This window comes from Phaseolus vulgaris, chromosome 10 (genome assembly GCF_051622355.1).
Source record: "Phaseolus vulgaris cultivar YP4 chromosome 10, ASM5162235v1, whole genome shotgun sequence".
Classification (NCBI taxonomy): domain Eukaryota; kingdom Viridiplantae; phylum Streptophyta; class Magnoliopsida; order Fabales; family Fabaceae; genus Phaseolus; species Phaseolus vulgaris.
In genome coordinates this window covers 6,452,198-6,472,852 of record NC_143507.1, presented here as the reverse complement: position 1 = coordinate 6,472,852, position 20,655 = coordinate 6,452,198, and the positions used below count along the sequence as shown (strand labels likewise).

Sequence of the window (20,655 nt, the reverse complement as noted above, 5' to 3'; positions counted from 1 at the left end):
TGTGGTAAAAGCTGTTTTTGGAACATCCGGCTCATACATTTGTATTTGGTTATACCCTGAATAGGCATCGAGAAAGCTCATCATTTCTTGTCCAGACGCCCCATCTACCAATCGGTCTATGTTGGGTAATGGATATGTATCTTTCGGACAAGCTTTATTCAAGTCTGTATAATCAGTACACATTCTCCATTTTCCATTCGGTTTTTTGACTAGCACTACATTGGACAACCATGTTGTGTACTGAGCTTCCTTAATGAAACCAGCTTGCATTAACTTCTCGGTTTCTTCAGTTGCTGCTTTTCTCCTTTCTTCACCCAACTTTCTTCGTTTTTGAGATATCGGTCTCGCTTCTCGACATACCGACAATTTGTGACAAATTACTTCCGGATTGATTCCAGGTATATCAGATGGTTTCCAAGCAAACAGGTCTTTATTGTTGCGTAACAATGTGATAAGTTTATCTAACAATTCTTCGGGCAAACTTCCACTATGTAAGTGCATTGCTTCTCGTCCCGACCCAATACTATAGCTGTTGTCTCTTCTTTCGGTTCCAACCTCTCATCATTCAACCTGGGGTCCAAGTCTGCCATCGCCACCATTCTTTTCAGTATCTCTATTTGTTTTTAAATTCATCTTTAAGCCTGTTGCATAACATTCCCGAGCATCTTTTTGATTGACATATATCGTGGCTATCTCCCCCTTCTCCGTTGGAATTTCATTGCTAGATGTGGTGTTGAAACTATTGCTCCCAACTTATTCAGAGAAGATCGCCCTAACAATACATTATATGATGTGGAAGCGTCCACCACCAAGTACCTGATTTTGATCTTTTTCGTCTTACTGGCTTTGCCGAATGTTGTCATTAAATCAACATATCCTTTGGTGGTGACTCTTTCGCCCGAGAAGCCAATAATTTGTTCCCGGAAAGGTACAATATCTTCTTCTCTCAAGTGCAATCTTTTGAAAGTATCCCAAAACAAAATATCAACTGAACTCCCTTGATCAACCAAGGTTTTCATGACAGCATACTCGGCTATCTCTACTGTTATCACCATAGGATCATCATGATCGGGATCGATTTCTTGAAAGTCTTCATCTGTGAAAAGCATTGGTGGCAAAGTTCTTTTTTTAAAAATGTGATTAATGGTTCTGATACTTCTCCAGTGTTGTTTTCTTCCTGATGAAGATTCTTTGCCGGAGAAACCCCCTGAAATTGTATTTATGAATCCTCTGACCGGCCTTCCCAGACTTCGTTCTCTACTTCGCCTAACCGACTGGGTGTTTTGATAAAACCTATCACCTCTTCGTTCTGGCCTTCCCTCCCTCCTATCCTCTCTTTTTTCGACTCTTCTATCTTCTCTTCTCTCATATCCTTCCACTCTTCTTTGTCCTATTTCTCTCCTTTTCAACACTTTTTTAGGACTTAATCTTGTTTTCGCATTTCCAACTTGGATGAAGCGTTTCAACTGTCCTGCTTGGATCAATTCTTCAATCCTATCTTTCAACCCGATGCACTCTTCTGTATGATGGCCATGATTTTTATGATACTCACACCGCCTGGTATGATCTGCCCTTTCTGGTGTTCTTGCTTTTCTTGGTGGTGGTATTATTTCTGCTGCCATGGCTTCTTGCAAAACTCTTGCTCTATTTGTATTCAAAGGTGTATATTGTTGGAATTTTCGACTTCTGAACTCTTCTCGGGCTCTTCTGACTGTAGGTTCGCCTTCTCTTTCCATCCCCCTCCGTTCACTTCCATCGATCCTCACTTGGTTTCGGAACTCTCTTAGCTCTTCCATCTGCATGAATTTCGAGGCTCGCTGCCTTAGTTCATCCAAATTGGTTGCAGGCTTTTTGCAGAGGCTATCGGCAAATGATCCCGGCTTCAATGCTGTTATCATATGGTGCATGGTAACCTCTGGGCTAAGATTTCGAATACCTAAGGCAACTTTTCCGAAGCGTTCCATGAACATTCTTAATGACTCCCCTTTCTCTTGTCTTATGTTCACCAAAGCAATTGATGTTAAATGATGAGGGCGACTAGTTGCAAATTGAGCACCAAACTTTCCCACCAGTGTATCGAAACAATCAATGCTCAAAGGTGGGAGGCGCGTGAACCAACTCAATGTTGCTCCTTTCAGCTTCGTAGGGAACACTCTACACATAATGGCATCATTCCATGTATACAAGCTTATCTGAGTAGTATATATTGTAATGTGTTCATCAGGGTCTGTGCTTCCATCGTATTTGTCAATTGTCAAATTTTTCCAATTGTCAGGTAACGGAGTATCAACTATAACGTCATAGAACGGATGCTTTCTGGAGGATGCTCCTGAAAAAACCCCAGAGGTTTCAAGCAATCTTCTTTTGGTCTGGGAGCTTTCGTTGTGATGAAGTCTTTCATTCATCTGTACTCTAGGTTGGACAGTTTCAAAGGACGAATTCAGAACTGTATCTACCTGCAATTTTCTCCTCATGTGTGCATTTTCGGCTCTCAACATGCTTAGTTCTTCCTCATTATTCTTTTTTAACATCTCAAACTCTTTTTGTAGTTGCACCAACATTGCCATTGGCATATTAACATTATCTTCCTGTTCTCCACCTTGTTCTCCTCTTTGGTCCATCTTGTCTTTAACCCTTTTCAATTACTTCTCGGCCCCACGGTGGGCGCCAAAATGTTCTTACAACAGGGACCAAGAACACTCGAAATAGGTTAACAAGATTAATTCTTCATGCAAATCTTTCAATCTTGGGCTGGACACTTGGTTTCTCTTCACGACAGGTGCTCTCGGCTTCTCCTCACGGCAGGTGCTCTCGGCTTCTCCTCACGACAAGTGGGGGGGTACCTGCAAGTCGCTCCGATGCCAAAGTCAGAAATGGTTTAATATTCATCAAATAAAATCACTCTTACCTTTTTCTTACTCCGAACTCCTATTTATAAGGTTTCTTTAATGGGTTTTCCCCTTTACTCTTGGGCTTTCTTTCTACACCTTTTTTATTATTTGTGCACCCCTCTTGTAAGTTTTTATCTAATTGGGCTCTTATTTTTATATAATATTTATATTTTTGTTTTATTCTTTTATATGTCTTTTTCGCTTTCGGTCTAAACCTCTCGGTTTTAACCTATCATCTCTTAGTTGTTTACTATGTAGTTCTCGGCTTGAACCTCTCAGTTTTAGCCTACCAGTACATTAACTGCTATCAACGTTTGATCCTAATGATTAGAAGGTTTAATACATATGTGAGGAATCAATATTTAGGAGACTCATTAATAATTTTATGAGAGGAATCAATATAAATTATTTTTATACGGACATCAATATCAATCAATGGATAAAATATTATCATGTTAATAAATAAAAAAAGAGTAAGAAGGATGAACCCCAATCCTTATTTTCCCAATTGAAGCAACAAACTCTTTGACTTGTTTTCTTATTAATCATTGCAAATATAACAAACTCCAACAAACTTTATTATTTTGTTTCCTATTTAGTGAATCTTTTACTTAATTATTCAATTGTTTCTTATGGGTTTGATATCCGTCCTTAGGGACAAATTATTACTTTTGACAACACGGTGCACGTGTCGTAGAAAAGTCATCAAGCTTATGTATAGATTAGGAAGGTAGATGATGACTTTATTTTTAAGGATATGTTGAATGTGAAGTTGTCAAAATCCCTTTAGGATGAAGACCTAAGGTATGGTTATGTTAGTATCGTTTAATGATATATAGACAAAGAAGAGGATGCTTAGAAAAATGTTGACCTAATCAGAAGGAAAAATGGTCAAAATGTCCAAAAGACAGAAAGAATAGTCAAAATGTCCAAAAGACTAGCAATTAGGGCTTGTTGTGAAGCAACATCCTTTTCAACTTGTAAGGTCACAACCTTTGTGATAAATTCATGGATGAAAATAATCTTTGTTAAAAGTAAGAATATTTATTTGTAGTTTTAGAATAAAAATTAATTTGGTTGTAGTTTTTAAATTAGAATTTACTTTAATTATATTTTCTTTCATTTTTTAATTTTCTTTTAATTTCTATGATTTATTTTCACTTAGGTTAAAATAGTATCATTAACCTACCTAGGTTTAATTAAGGCAATGTGTAATCCATTTAACCCTAAAAGAAACTATATGGTTTGACAAAGGAAGAAAGAAGAAGAGATGAAGCAAAGCTCAATGTAGAGCCCAATCCCAATTTTTGGCCAAAACACAAGGAAAGAAGGCAAGTCATTTCTCAAACTCATTCAATCACTCATCTTTACTTCAATCACGTATAAACTTACACATAAATGTTTTCGGATTACTTGTTCTAAAAAATCTTTCAAAAACTCAAAACTACCTTCGTTATTTCCCAAACTCATTCAATCGCTCGTTCTTACCTCAATCACTCGTTCTTACCTCAGTCACGTAATATGACCTTTTTCTCTCTTTCAAATCAAAATAAATCAAAATTTTAAGGAAATTTGAAGTACTTAAAAAAATTATACAGTGGTCCAAATGATAAAAGATGAGATTGATTGAGATGGATGAAGAGAAAACGTGAAAACCAAACATGACAGTGAAAACGTTTTGACACGTTTTGGAGTTTAGGAACGTTAGACAACACATACAACTAATTGATGTGTCGAAGCAGATAAGGATAAAGCAAATGACAAATCTATGTCATTACAAATGGACATTGAGAGATGTGCAAAAACCAAAATCCCTGCAAAGTGTTTCTTTGGAACCCTCAGAAAGTTAAAAAAGAAACTGAGAAAAAAGAGAGTAAAATTATTAAAGTGTTTGGTCAACTTGAGAGAATAAGTTTAAATTCTTAATATTTTTTTCCTTGAACTAAAAGAATGTCGTTGAATTGAAAAGAACTTATTCTAAACATATATTCCTCTATTTTCAAAAGGGTTTTCAAAGAAGCTCTTTTGTTTTAGCCTAGTTTAAAGGTTATCATTTTTGCATTCTGTATTTCAATGCATTAACATGTAATTATAATGTAATATGAAGATCAGTCAAGGTAATTCCTAATGGAGTGAAATTATAAAGAAAAAAAAAGGTTGAATTGTCTTAAAACATGGTGAAAAGAAAAACAGACATGAATATTAATTAAAAATGGGAAAGGGGAGAGAATAAATGAGCCTAGTACAAAACCAATCCAACAATAATAGCCTCCACCCTTTATAGAAGAACATATACCAAAACTTTCCCACTGTTCCCCTTAAATCAGCAAAACAATATCCATGATAAAGCAGTAATGGATGATCATGATGATAAAGCAGGTTCTGAATTTGCATGATCTTTGGTGGTGCTTGAAGGGTCTTTCTCAGAAACCTTTTTAGGGTATTTTATGGCATTGAGTTCAACCTTTCTCAAAGCAGCTTTCCCAAGATCAACACCACACATGTCAGAAAGCCTCACAAGATAAAGCAAAACATCTGAAAGCTCTTCTCCAACATGAACCTTTTCCTCTTCTTTCCAATCTGGAAGACCCTTTGGAACCTCTCCTTTCCACTGAAATATCTCAGATAATTCTCCCACTTCACCCACCTGTGGAATCATTACAAAGTGAACAAAAAAATATAAGATCAAACTTACCCTTTTTTGGAACAAAGGAGTGGAATTGGTAAAAAAAAAAAAGAAGTGGATAAAAAAAATCAAAACTTTATTTCTAAAAATCATTTTTTGATTTCTTTACAATTTCCATGAGATCAAAGAAAGAAAAACATTTAAAAAATAAAATTTTGGCTTCCCATATGTTGAAACAATAATTTTATTGTTAAAAAAATTACACTTTCAATCCATCTCTCATTTTGGTATGTAGTTCATTTTCTTGATTCAATTATATTCTAAAATACCATAACAATGGCTTAATTAATTAAGATGTAAGAAATAAATATTAAAAAAGACATGGGATTAACTAAAATTACAAAAAATTTAAAATAAAAATTTGAAATGTCTCAAATTTAAAATATAAAGACAAAAATGCAGCTTCAACATTCAAGAGAGTCCAAAATTTTATTTAAATATAAGAAAAACACATTATTGTTCATATTTTTCTCTTGCCTAATATTCCATTAGTCTTTTTGACACACCAATGCATCATTTGTAAAGGGCAAAGAATATATTTTGTGTGGGTGTCATCTTATATGTTATTAGTGTGATAGCTTGCAAAGTGTAATTTTACTAATCTTGGCAAATATAAAACGAAATTTTTAAAGAAAGAGGTAAAATATATTTTATTTAATTTGCTAAAAATAGAAAAAAAATTATTATTATAATGAAATAATAAATCTTCAATTTCAAGCCTTTGTCACCACCTTTCTACTATGTAAAATCTCACTAGTGAAAAAGAAACAATTTTCCATGTCCATAACCACTCTAATAAATCTTTTAACCTGGAATATATGCACCAATGCATAGAATGAAAAAAATAAAAATTGTGAATGAGATTAAAAGGTGCAAACTTTATGAGAATATATGCAATGTTTTCCAAATGCAGAAATAAAGATCACAAGCATCATCTGCTGGGTCAACATGCAAAAACACAAGATGAAGAATAAAAGTGATTAAAAGGACACCCGTGATGAAGAACACAAGAGAAAAGGAACCAACTTTAAGAAGAAGATAAAAACCATGTTCCCAAACCAATGTTCAAACACCCCTGATGAAGAAAACAACATCAAAAGAAACCAACTTTAAGAAAATTTCAATGTTCCCAACCCAAATGCATGAAAGAGAATAACAAACATCCTCTGGGTCAGTGCACAAACACCCATGATGAAGAAAAAAGTAAAAAAAACAACAAAAACATGACCTTTCCTTGGCTATAACACAAAGTGAACACCCCAACAAAATAAGCTTAAGAAAAGGTAAAAAATTTGACATGGGTGGGTTGAAAAATTAAAAAAATTGACATGGGTGGGTTGAAAAATGACAGAAGGAAACAATGTTGATGCAAAGTGGAGTGAGAAGTAGAAGAAAAGAAAGCATACCAAAGCCAAAAGGAGGTTCCTTGGGCTATGAAACTGCTCCCAATCCCTCTCCTTGGCAAATTCACTCATAAGCTGCTTAAGCTGGTCAAGAGAAACAGCTTCTTGTTCAGAAACACCAGTCATGTTTTGAGAGGAGACAGAATGAAAAAGATGAACAGACAGAGAGAGAGAGAAATGAGAATGAAGAAATGAAAACAGCTAGAACCTCATTATATAAGAGGCAAAAGAGAAGTAAAAGAGTGTGAAAAAGCTTTTGTTTTGTAAGGAAAGTGTGTTGAAACACAGTGTCATTTTCGGGAATTGGTGGACTTTGTTTTCTCTATTTTCTTCCTCAAATTCGTACAAAAAGAAAGTGAAACCCGTGGTGTGGACCCATCTTTTTTTTTTCCTTTTTAATTATTTTAATTAATTGCTTTTTTCCTTTTATAAGAATATTGCCAATTATATCAACTTATTTAAAAAAATTAATTATTTATTTGATATCGGTTCTGATTTCAAATTCCTATGATATTCCTACTTAAATTATCATATTTAACATATTATTTGTATTAAAATTAAGTTTAATTATAATTTTAAAAAAAATATTTCGATAACTTTAGAGAAAATATATATTTAAAATGTTATTGATCTTACTTTTGACGTGGAATTATTAGACTATCCAAAATTATTTCTTAACTTAAAAAAATTGAAAAAAAAATAAAACAAAAAATTGGTACAAACTAGAAAATAAAAAAATTATAAAATTATTAGAATTAGTATAAATTATCAGAAATACTTACTAATAAGATAGTCTAAATATGTTATTAAAAACTTAAATGGTGGTGTAAGAAGATCAAAAGATAATACTTGAAAAAGATAATTCATTAATTTTACCATTTAATGTTTTATCTTTTCCTTTAATATTTTGGTTCATTTAATATGAATTACTTGTTTTCCTTTAATATTTTTTTTTTCATTTAATATGTTTTACTGTTTTGCTTTTAATATTTTCTTTTAATGTAGGCTTCAAAAAATTAATAAGCATTTTATTTATTATTATTTTTAATATGTTATAAGTAACGTTTTCTCTTTGAAGTTTACATGCGTATTCATTAACTGTCATAGATTATTTATTCCCTCCCACTTCAACTGTCATAAAATTTAATTTCATTTTAATAAAATATTTGTACAATTATTGTTTTTTTATCTAATACCAAAATTGTATATGTAATTAATAGTAATTCATAGTAATTAATAAACCTTAATATGTGATATTGAATTTTTTAAATGATACATAAAAGTATAATTAATAGTAATTAATGTGATATTGAATTTTTAAATGATAAATAAGTATATTTTTTTAATATTTTAAATAAGAAAATTTTCATTTTCTTATTATTAATTTAATGTATATATTTACTGTTTCTTTTTTACCTTTTTTCTGGTTTTTTAAAGGACTAAACAGGCCTTACTATAACTTCTATAAGATTTTATTTTCTAAATTACTTGAAGAAGGTTATCGTTATTTAAGGTTTTTTTAATAAAAATTATTTAATGTTTTTATTTTTAATAAATTTTAATTAAATTACATATTATAATTTTTTAAGTTTTCTTAGTTTAATATACGTATTATTATATTTTTCTCTCTTTGTTATCATATTTAATTTAGTTTTCTCCACACTAATTAAATTAAGAGTACGATAAAAAATATTATTTTAAATTTGAAAAATAAATAAAATGAATCATTTTTTTATGAGATAACTGACAATTAAAAAGGAGAGTAATATATTAAACGCTACCTGTATTTAAATTGTATCAAAATCATTAAATGAAGTACTTAAATAAACAACATTGTTTTTCCCTTTAATATTTTATTTTAATGCATACATTAAATTTGTAATAATTATTTATTTATTATGTTTATTTAATTTTTATAGTTAATTAAATAAAAAACTTTAATACATACTTTCATATAAGTGTGGGGCATGCGTCTTTTATAAATTTTATAAATTTAAAATTTATTTTTCTACTTAGTATTTTCTTTAAATACTTACAATTGATAAATTTTATTTTCTCACTAAATATAAATGTTTAAAATAAAGGCGTGGAATTGTAGTATCGGTAAATAAATCTCAAGCATATTCTAATATAAAATATAAATGTTTACAATAATATATGAAATCAAATAATCAAATATTTTTTTTATCAACAATAAAAAAATAAAAAAATGGAAAGTATTTCAGATCATCTAATCTTATACAAAAATTACATTACCTTACATTATCAAATAGTCAAATGTGATAAAAAAAATTAAAGAGTTTTATAACATAATATTATGTTTTGGAAAAATAAATTTAGTATTTCTTATTTGAATAGTTTTATTTATGAACTGTGAACATATAAAATTTTAAAATTATAACTAACTTAACTTATTACATTTTTTACAATATACGAATTCAAGAATTTGAAATTAAAATTATCAACTATAGGCCCAAAACTGTTTAGTTTTAAACCAAAATAAATTTAAATTAAAATTCACTTATATATATTAAAATATTTCCTTTAAAGGTTAATTAGAATTTTTTCACCAAAATAAACCCATTTTAAAACAAAAATTTACCTAAATAAATCTATTCTTATTTCAATTCTAAATGTAAAACAATCTCATTTTCTGTTTTCCCAATTTTGTTTTTTTTAAAGTAAAAATTCAGCTTCTAAAAAAATCTTCAAGAATTTGAATTTCGACCTGATTTTTTAAATTTTTTATTTGAAAATTTGGAAAAAAAAATATATGATAATATTATTTATCATTGAGAATTCAGTTCTTCAAAAACTAAATTTTTAACATGTGAAAAGGAAATAGATTTAATTTAAAAATTAAACTGAGAGTAAGTTTATTTAACAATTCTTTTAAAATGGCATAGATTAACTCTATCAGTATGTATTTTATTTCATTAATCTATTTATTTAATTTGCCAACACATTTCTTTAATTTGCCACCACATGTTTCAAGAAAACGGTAGGAAATTATTTAATGTTTAGATAACTACATAAAAAATATATTAAATGCTAGTTCTATTTAAATCCTATTAATTCCAATGAAAAGGAGTTTTAAGAAGTAAAATTAAATTATTTACAAATATCTTTCAACGTGATGTTAATGAGTAGTCACAATAAAACTTAAAATTTTGAAAGATAAATTTTAAATAATAAAATATAAATATAAATATTCATAATTTTTTTTAAAACTTAATTTAGTTGAAGTTTCTATAAGTTTAGAGAATAATACTCGTTATTCTATAAGTTTAGAAAATAATTAAGACTTTGTTGTTTTGTTATATTACATCTTTGACAATATTGGTTTAATTTGGTGAGTTGGGTTAATGTTTTCAATGTTTCACTCTATTTTGGTTTAGTTCGTCTCTTTCCAAATTACCACGCTAGAAGGTATTGGGTCATCCTACTTTTTTTTACATTAAAAATTAAAATAAAAAATAGTTTAAAAATTATTTTTTAATATTATATTACTTGAATAATGTAAATATGTAATAATATTGTAACTTAAATCATAAAACTTATGAATTAACTTCCAAATGTTAATTTTAATAGAATAGTTTAACATACAAAAAAAAATATTCTATTAGAGATATTAATTAATCAATTAAAAATTTATAAAATATTTATATGATTAAATATGTTTTTTAGAATATATATTTATATATATATAAAGAAATTTAAAAAATAAAAAATTGAAGAAATAAGTTGGCGGGTTAATAACAGACCTGGTAAAACGAACCGAGTTGGTCTATTTTGTCACCTCTATAACAAGATAAGGATCAAAGTGAATCGATTAGAGTTTTAATTTGGGTAACTAGTTTAATTTTTACTAAGAATTTTATATTCTTTTCTTCTCATTTTTGGATGATTTGTATAAGAGATATATTATTGGTGAAGGGATTGACATTTAGCGATTTACTAGGACACTCATTAGATCTCTAGAATTATCAAAGGAATGTTTAGGTAGTAGGCACACTGCTCTAGGTAAGGGGAGTTGGAAGGATCTAGAAAATTATTTTAGAGTAGAAGTGGTATAATTTAAATGGTATTTGAATATTTTATTATTAAAATAAAAAATGTGTCTCTGTTAGTTCAAAGTCCTAGTGATATGTTTGGATCATTGATCGAAAATCCATGGTGCATGTTAGATTATCCCTATTTTATTTAGAAGTTGGAACTCTTTTTGAGCAGGTATACTTCTATAAGGGGAGTTAGTTTTACTTTTCAATAGAACTCTAAGTTTGAGGATTTGGATGTGAATGTGAAGGATTTATTGTTGAGTGAATTAGAATGGCTTGATTGAGATTGATTTAAAAGTTATATATATATATATATATATATATATATATATATATATATATATATGAGTTGAAATAGAGTGCATGTACATTTCTAAGAAAGGTGATGCAATTTTGATTTATATGTTTCATAAAATACAAAATTGGAGTACTGATTTTTGGGTGAAAACTTGAAAACTAGTAAATTTCATAAAGTTTCTTCTGATTTTTTTGCTCAAGCGAAAGATTTTTTCTCAAGCGAGAATATAGAAAAAATTACCTTGCTCTCGAGTATATTTTTTCTCAAACCGAAGGATTATCGCTCAAGAAAAAATAGAGTAAAAAGTTGGCTTACTCTTAGGACTATTTTTGCTCAAGCAAGGAAGTTTTCGCTGAAACGAAAGTAGTACTCAAACTAAGCTTGATCTTAGCCTCATTCTTGCTCAAGCTAGATTATTTTCCCTCAAGCTAAGAAAAAATACTCAAACTTTGAAATTTGTATTTGGAATACTATTGGATAATAGTTTATTATTTTAATTAAATCTTATGTAATTATTTATTTATATATGTAGTTGAAACAATTATTTTTTGTGATTTTTCTTTTCCACCTTTGGATTGTTTTAAAATATAAAATTCCTTGTGATTAAATGGTCTACTTAAGTGTGATATGAAATATGAATCATATGAAATTGTGATCGAGACATAATATTTTCTTGAAATAAGATATTGTGTTGAGATTGTTAAATGTGCATTGATTAGGGATTCATATAGAATGAGATATCATGAGTCTACTGATATATTGGAATCATATAGATGAAGATTATCAAGTTGTGAGAGTTGAAGGAGATTCATATGATTGAGTTTGCGATTTGAAAGATAATTGGTATGACCGATCATATGAGTTAAACATGTCATATGAGATGAATTGGCACTAATATTATTTTGTGCATGGATGTGTGGATTTCACAGTGGGGTAGTATGACGGGTACAAATCTTTGAGTCTAAGTCAATGGCATGTGTCTTCCATATGTAAATTCAAGTATTTATGTATGTTGGTCAGTGGATTTCTGACATGAGTAATATTGATTATGAATTATTTATAAACATGTGACTACTTTGTTAAAATATAGTGTATGAAAATTGATTAATTACATATTTGTGATTGGAAGATGGGGGTGAATTTTTTTTGCAAGACTTTTGCAAAGATTGGAAGTAGAATGAAAAGATCAGTTAAATCAATCAATTGATTTATATGTTCAACTGGTTTATTTAGTAGATTAATAGTTCTTAAGAAATATAAACCAATATTTTTATCGAAACAACTACTTGTTTAATGCATTAGAATACACAAAACAATTTATATAGCAGTTTTCAGAGTAAGGAAAAAGAGATTCACATAGAGAATATTATACTAGTTCACTCTTAATCAAGAGGTACATCTAGTCCTGAGCTAACCACTCAGAATCCACTAAGCAATCAAAGTCATATTACAAATTACACCAAGAATATTGATCTTGAACCCATCAAGAACACACAACACTCTTAGCCAAAACTACAGTTTCCAAAACCACTTTTTGAAATTGTTTAATACAATATTGAAAGAAAGAAATAGAGTACTCCTGGGCTTTATAAAGTTGTAGAACAATGGAACAAAAAACCTAGATTCCTACTTCACACACAGGCAATGATCCAAGATGACAACCGTGATTCTCAAAGCTTTTTTATCTTTCTCTTGAAAAACGTTTTTTATAAAACTTTCTTCTTCTTTTTGAAATGATCACAAACCAGTCTTTATTTAGACTTTAAGGTCTCGTTTGTATTGAGGCGAAGAAAAGCGAAGAAAAATGAAATTTTATTGTTCTCGTAGAAAACACAAAAATCGAAACAATAAAATATAATAGAATACAGAAATCGAAAAATTTTAGATGTTCTAAACTTTCTTCGCGAAAAAAGTTGTATAAGTATATATTTATTTAATTAATTTTAATTTACTTTTTTATCATTTTTATTTTAAATTCAAATTTTTATTTAAAGTAGAATTACAATTTAAATATAAAAAATAGAATTAAAATTATAAAAAATAATTATTATAAAATAACATAATTAATTATATTATATATATAATAAATTATAAATATAAATAATAATAATTATTATAAATGTATTTTTTAATAATAAAGAAATAAATTTATATAATAATTATTAATTAAAAAAAGTAAAGATAAAAATAATAATGTTATTTAATATAAAAATAAGTTATTATCAAATATTTATAATTATAAATATTTAAGTAAATTTTAATTAAAAATAATTATAATTTATAAATAAATAAAATTAATTTTTAACAATTTTGTAAATATAAGGATAAATTTGTAAATTTACATTTTTATCAATTAAAAAAAAATACAATTTCAATCAATCCATCATATCACTCACAAACTTTCATCTACTTTCCCCACACTTTCCACTCTACCTTAATCCAAACATCCTAACTTTCTTTACACTTTCTCTTCAAATCATCTCAAATTCACTCCCTCATTTTCACTCCCTAATCCAAACAAAGCATAAAAGAGGTTATAATAGTTTGATCATTAAATGAAATATATTAAAAGCATTTTTAAATCCATAACAAAATTCTTTTAAAACACTTGATTGATTTTCAAAATAAACTGATTGATTTCTTTTTCTGTTATAAATCTGAACATAAAATGTCAGTTCATTTATCGAAATAACCGATTGTTTTTGCTTTATAAAAAAGAAAAAAGAAAACAAATAATTTTTAAATCCTTTCAAAAACTCTAAATGTAATTCAATCGGTTATCACGATAAATCAACCAGTTGGAAAACTTGTTATAGTCACCAGTTTGAACAAAAAAATTTAATTGATTTAAAACATGAAATAACTAACTAAAATTAACACATGTTTTAGAAAACAAAATATTCAAAAGAGATTTAGAATCATATGAGCTTGAATTATAATAGCAGATTCTTCAAGTCTTCAAAGCCAGATTTGTAAATCATCAAAGAAACCTTGTTCAACACAATTCCCTATGAATAGAGGTATATTTTGAAATACTTTATGGTTGATATGTATATATGTATATGTTTAATTAGATAATTGCATGCATGATATATGATTTAGTTAAGGTAACTAGAGATGTTACATTTAATGGTATAAGAGCATTTCATCCTTAGGATGACTTGAGGGTAGTAATTTTGTTGTGTTTCTTATGCTCATAGATATTTGTTTGAGTCTAAATTAAAGATATACTAAATAACATTGTAATTGAATTTTTGAAACCATATGTTTACTTGAGTTAAATGTATGTTCTAAATAAAAATTAAAGTATTGAGAATGAAATAATCTTGATAAAATGGTGAGGATTCACACTCCTAACTAAATAAAGATGATTTTCTATCTTAATTCTAAAATTTGATGTTGAGCATATGTTTAATTCTAGTGTGATATGTTTCCTTTTATTAAGTGTTTATTTATTGATTTGGAAGTTTTCTTTTAGATTAATAGTTTTACACCAATAATTGTTTCATGTAGTACTTTTATATATTATAGGTGTTTTTTTATTGTTGATGAACTCAAATTCCTTCAAACCGTTTAGTATATGTTATTCGCATCAAACACTTTCTACACCTTTATCTTCATTACACTTGATGTTGTTGAGGTGTTTTCTTCTATTTAGTCTTAACAGATGGGTTGTTGGACCGTCTACTCCATGTAACCCCTAGTGATGTAAACCTGGTTTTGAATCCTTGCTTGCTTTGGAGTTTGAAATGTTTTGTGGATTCAATGGAGGCAATGCAAAAGTTGGGTGAAGGTAGAATTCATATTAGAAAGATGGATTTGATTTGTGGAAGTAGAGAATTAGAAGAGATGATGCCAACTTTAAAAAGTCCTAGGCTAGACACATAAATTGGTACTTACATAGAGTGAACTTGAGTCAAGTGAAACAACAATTTGGCATAAATTTCTTACTCAAATCATCTTAAAAATAAAAGAGAGGCGCACTCTTTTTTATAGGAAACTTGGATGTCTAAAATAATAAACTTAAAAGCTCTCCATTGTCAAGGTGACAAGTGACGCCACATGTTTCATGCTCGTGATCCTTTCAAATGGGAGGTTGACAAGTGTCTTCCTCTCATTTGAGATATTCCCCACAAATGAGAGGTTGACAAATGTCACCTCTTAATTGGTGGGGATCATTTCCATTGAGGAAGAGTCATGTGGACATTCATGCTTTTCATGCCATGCCCATGCTTCCCATGCCAAGTGGTGAATCACCTTACAATACACATCCATTCTTCTATTAGCCTAAATACAAGGTCCCAAATAAAATCCTAAACTTTATACAATTATTTAAACTAAAACTTGACCAAGAAAGATATTAATTTGGTCTTATTGAAGCCAGTTGAGTTCCAGTCGTTTTGTAGTCCTCTTACCAAGACTTTAATATTCTTTCATGGTTTGGAGATCTTCTCTAAAATACTTTATACATTTCCTTATCCTAGAGTTGTCCTTTTTATTGGGTCTACAAAAGATAGACAAAAGCCCAATTAGATCCTTATGTGTTAATAACTCCTTGACAATGTTGTAGGTTTTCATCCTCATTATTCTAAGTTCGTATACAAAAATTCAACCTCAACTTTCAAAAATTATAAAAAAATAATTGAAAACTCCACGTCTAACAAACCATATGTCCATTTTAAATTTCTAAATATATAAAATTCAATGCAATTAGAATCATTCAAAAATAATATATACGCACAAAATTATGATCAAAATAAAGACAAAGTAACTTAAAATACAAAACTAAAGTAATTATATATATATATATATATATTTATATTTATTGAATTCATTACATCTAAAATAATTATTTAAAAACTTATAATTTATAAATATTTTCAATATACAATAAAGTAATAAATATATGAAAAAAATGTGTCATCAACTTTACAATGGAGATGTTCTAATAGAAAATATTATATATAATTAATAATAAAATATACGGAGTTTATACACTAATTACAAAATATTAACATTGTTTAGTTTCAAACGTTTTATTTAAAAAAAAATCTTCAATTATTCACTATAATTATTTTTTAAAAAAAAGTCATTGATCACTAATATAAAAAAATAAATAATCTTTCAAAACTTTAAAAATATATATGTTGCTTTTTAATTAGTCTCTATACACTTTAAAATTAAAAATGAATATATAATAAAATTTATCTTTTAATGTATTTTTATAGCAAAATTAGTTTATTAACATGGCACATTAATGGCTATTTTATTCTCAATTTGATATAACATGTAAGAGTTAGCGACACAAAATATTAAACTAGAAGATTAATATATTGCTTTGAAATACTAATTTTTAATTTTCACCCTCATGAGTTAAACTACATTGTTTAATAATGAAAGGTTATTAACCTTAATATCATTGTAGCATCAAAATTTCAAACACTACAGTCTATGACTTCAAAATATCACCCAATCTCTTGCCACCATACATATTTTTATAGAGCATGATATTTTCTGAAGATGGTGAAACTTGTGGTATTTTACAAAAATTTTGAAACTCATGTTATTTTATGGAGGTTTTAAAATTCATGGTATTTTACAGAGATTCTTAACTCATGTTATTTAAGAAAGATTCTGAAAGATTTTTCCTTAAACCCCAGAAAACACATTTTTCAAAAATATTTAGCGAGAGAAACTGCAACATTGTGTAAATAACTTGATAGATATTTTAATCCTAAGTAATATAAAACTAAACCTCACTAAAACTATTTTGATTAATGATTGTAGTGTCAAAATCTCAAACAATTTATAAATTCAAAATATCGTCTAATCCCGTGCCACCAGTCTATAAATTCAAAATATCGTCTAATCCTGTATAATTCAAAATATCATCTAATCCCGTGCCACCGTAATATACAATAAAAACTTTAATTTCTTTTCTCTTTCTTCATTTACTATTAATATCTCCTTTTCCCCTCTCTTCCAAAACTTTTCTACAAGTTGGTGATGGCAGATACCAACAAAACTCAAGTTCAATTTAATCTCTTTTTTTTCCTCTTTCTCCATTGATTTTACCTCTTGAAGATGCTTCCGGGTCTTGATTTGAATGCTCCTTTCAACAATTCTCATCCCCTTCAAATCGTAACACCACTCATGGACTCTAACAGAACACTGCTTAATCATGAAAACCAACATGATTCAAACAATCAAGGTGCTGTAACTTTTCAATATTTATAGTTTCTTTTGATTAATTATGTGCTTTTTTTCAAATGGAATTCGTATATGCTTTATCCACTTTTTGAATATCTAATTTTTGAATACATTTAGTGCATGCAAAATTTCCAATTTTGCCTTTGGATATTGATCTGAACATCCCATACAATGAAGCATCAATGGTGGATTCCAATGAAGGATTTGTGAACCATGCAACCCAACATCATTCAAACAATGGAGGAAATCAAGAAGATAGTGACAAATTAACTCAAGGTGGTGTCATTTTTAACTCTTTTCTACACTAATTAGTTTGATGTTTATTTCATAAACTATGTCAAAATAAAAAGAAGACTTGAGGAAATGAAATGAGTGAAGATGTACTTGTTCAGAGATGGAAATAAAGTAAAATATTTTTATCTAAAAAAAATAATAAATAATGATTTAATTACAAAATTATTTATACATTTATTATATAGATGAGAAAAATAAAATTTACAAAAAAAACTAGTTTATTTCATAGTTTCTATCCTCTCTCTTCAAGTTTGAATGACTTAATGAAATTTACGATGTGTAAAAACGATATTTTTCTATATCGCTTTTTCGCATTGAATAAAAGAAATAATTTTGTTTTATTCTTTTCGTACTCATTTCTTATAATATATATTTTTATAGTTTAATAGTCTTCTTTTATCTTAAAATTGTGATGGTTTTTTAATTTAATTTTATTATTTTGAATATTCCTTTATTTATTTTTTATTTCTTTTAAAAACAAGTTAATTTAATCCTTTTACTAAATTAATTTAAAATAAATTAATATAATTTTAAAAACAAGATAATAATGTTATACTAATAAGACGTGGTATGAATAGTAAATGATCACTAAAAAATAATTAAACATAAATTAATTTAGAAAAAAATATAATTAGTCGGATTAAGTTATATATTATTTTATACATTGAAAAATTATTGTAATTTAAAGTAGTTTATATTTTTAATAAAAAAAATTAAATTGATATCTAATATTTGTTAATAAAGTTTTAGTTATTAATTATTTAGATTCTAATTTAATTACCAATAATCAAAGACTAATTTAAAATCTAAAGTGGTTAATCTAAAGTGGTTAGTAACTAAAATCTTGATAGCTAATGTTAGATATAATTTAAAAACTACTTTATAAATTTTTATTAGTAAAAAAAATTATTTTAGATATAAATAATGTCTTAGTTTATAGTAGGTGGAACAATTACTTTGATTACTCTGGAAAAATCAGATTTAGGATTTTTGACATTTTTTGTGAAGACAATGCATGTGCTAACAAACTTGCTAACTTAGGATTTATTCATTAGATAATAATTTCATTGGTATAACAGGATTTCATTAGTCTTTTCTTATATTTTTTTATTAATAGGTATAGATTACCTAAGTATCACTTTTCTTAAGTTTTTTATATGAGTTTTAGTCTAGTCCCCCATATTTGTTTGTATTTCCTTTATTTATTTATTTATTTATTTTAATAATATTTTTTTAATGCGGTGACAAATGATTATTGATATTTTAGGTGTCAGTTTAGTTGAGATGTCTAAGTTTCACAGTGATCACAAGAGCTTTTATAAAAAAATTAATTTAATTAATAAAATGATTAATTATTTTTATCTCTAAATTAATTGATATTTGATTATTTTCTCGTAACGGATATATTATTAATTAAAATTAACCAGGTAATAAAAGTAATTATGTGACACTAAGTAATAATTATGATAATAAATTTATTAAAGTTACATTGATTACTTTTATGAAAACATAAATGAAATTGAGAACATTTACAATATTAAAAAAAATTGAAAAATTATCATAAAATAAATTATTAAACTTTTTCTTTGAAAGATTAAATTTCCCTTCTAAAAAACACATGCATGGATTTATAATGTTTATAATATCAATTTCTTTTTATGTACTTTTCACTAGATACAAAGTTTTCAATCTTCCCTTTGGATCTTGATCTCAACATTCCATACATTGATTCCATTGTCAATGACAACGAAGCATCAAACAAAGGACTGATAAATGGTGGAACCCAACATGTCTCAAACAATGGAGGCAATGAAGAAGAAAGAGACAAATTGATTCAAGGTGTTATAATTTTTTTTTAATACTAATTTTTGCTTTCTTTTTTCTTTCTATGCCATGTTGAAACATAGCTTCTATATGCATTTATTTAACCTTTTAAACATCACTCTTTTTTTTTATCTCTTTAGGACGTGCAATCATGCCAAGAGACATTGATCTGAACACCTCATATGTTGACAATGAAGCATCAATGATGGACTAAAACAAGAGTGATGTGTCACCAATAAACATTAATGTGTGTCCATTGTATGAAGATGTCTCTAGAAATGAGTTTGAAGATGCTTTTTTTTCAGAAGATGATGTAGACAACAACAGTGTCATTCTCTAGATGAAGTTGACACCATGTTTAATTAATGTGAACTTCACATGGTTTTGTTTTAGTTTTATTTTTAGGAACAAAAAATAATCGGAATAATGAATGATTCAGAATTTAATGTCACCTTCATTGAAAGGATTGCATTATTTTAAATTTTGTTTTATTAATTCACATGTTTTGTTTGAGATTTTGTGTTTTCTAAATATAAAGCTAATTTATAGTATAAATTTTATATTTAAAGTTGATTTTGAAAGTTTAGTTAATTTTAATATTGACTTTTTAGATGATTGTATCATAATCTTTTAGATTTTTCGTAAGGAAATTTTGTGTTGAGTTTATAATGTCCCTCACTATCAAACCATTTATAAATATCTAGTTACACACAAATTAACAATGTGTTAAAAAATCTTAATTTACTATTTTTAAAATCCACTATTTTTAAATATTTGATTTCGTTAAGATGTTTGACATAGTTTTTACTATTTTTTTAGTTATGCTAATGTATAATATTATAGAATTAATAATTTATGAATATTGGTGTAATATATTTATTTTATTAAAAGTTTGCAATGGACTTATTACAAATTTTAGATAAATGCAAACTACAACTAGTAAAAAATGTTTTCACAAGGAAAATATAAATACTTAGATAAATAATATTTT

The 20,655-nt window shown here is 27.5% G+C and overlaps 3 protein-coding genes across 3 annotated transcripts; 1 reads left to right on the top strand and 2 right to left on the bottom strand.

The window, feature by feature from the left end:
• Positions 1–689: 689 nt before the first annotated feature.
• On the bottom strand, positions 690–2,621 carry LOC150024180 (uncharacterized). The gene has a single exon (XM_090296036.1). It carries the CDS (start codon positions 2,619–2,621, stop codon positions 690–692), a length of 1,932 nt encoding a protein of 643 aa, XP_090152162.1.
• A 2,448-nt stretch (positions 2,622–5,069) lies between these two features.
• On the bottom strand, positions 5,070–7,169 carry LOC137819514 (uncharacterized). The gene is made up of 2 exons (XM_068623393.2): positions 6,984–7,169; positions 5,070–5,538 (listed from the first exon to the last, which is right to left on the bottom strand). Exons 1-2 carry the CDS (start codon positions 7,104–7,106, stop codon positions 5,254–5,256), a joined length of 408 nt encoding a protein of 135 aa, XP_068479494.2. The 5' UTR covers positions 7,107–7,169; the 3' UTR covers positions 5,070–5,253.
• Positions 7,170–17,351: 10,182 nt separating this feature from the next.
• LOC150024179 (uncharacterized) lies at positions 17,352–20,090 on the top strand. Its single transcript, XM_090296836.1, has 4 exons — positions 17,352–17,547; positions 17,664–17,822; positions 19,515–19,679; positions 19,805–20,090. Exons 1-4 carry the CDS (start codon positions 17,421–17,423, stop codon positions 19,876–19,878), a joined length of 525 nt encoding a protein of 174 aa, XP_090152962.1. The 5' UTR covers positions 17,352–17,420; the 3' UTR covers positions 19,879–20,090.
• The last annotated feature ends 565 nt before the right edge of the window (positions 20,091–20,655 follow it).

Coding starts and splice junctions, on each gene's coding strand:
- LOC150024180 (XM_090296036.1), bottom strand. CDS start 2,621: ATGGACCAAAGAGGAGAACAAGGTGGAGAACAGGAAGATAATGTTAAT.
- LOC137819514 (XM_068623393.2), bottom strand. CDS start 7,106: ATGACTGGTGTTTCTGAACAAGAAGCTGTTTCTCTTGACCAGCTTAAG. Junction 5,539..6,983: donor GGAACCTCCTTTTGGCTTTG/GTATGCTTTCTT, acceptor ATGATTCCACAG/GTGGGTGAAGTGGGAGAATT.
- LOC150024179 (XM_090296836.1), top strand. CDS start 17,421: ATGCTTCCGGGTCTTGATTTGAATGCTCCTTTCAACAATTCTCATCCC. Junction 17,548..17,663: donor ACATGATTCAAACAATCAAG/GTGCTGTAACTT, acceptor GAATACATTTAG/TGCATGCAAAATTTCCAATT. Junction 17,823..19,514: donor TAGTGACAAATTAACTCAAG/GTGGTGTCATTT, acceptor ACTTTTCACTAG/ATACAAAGTTTTCAATCTTC.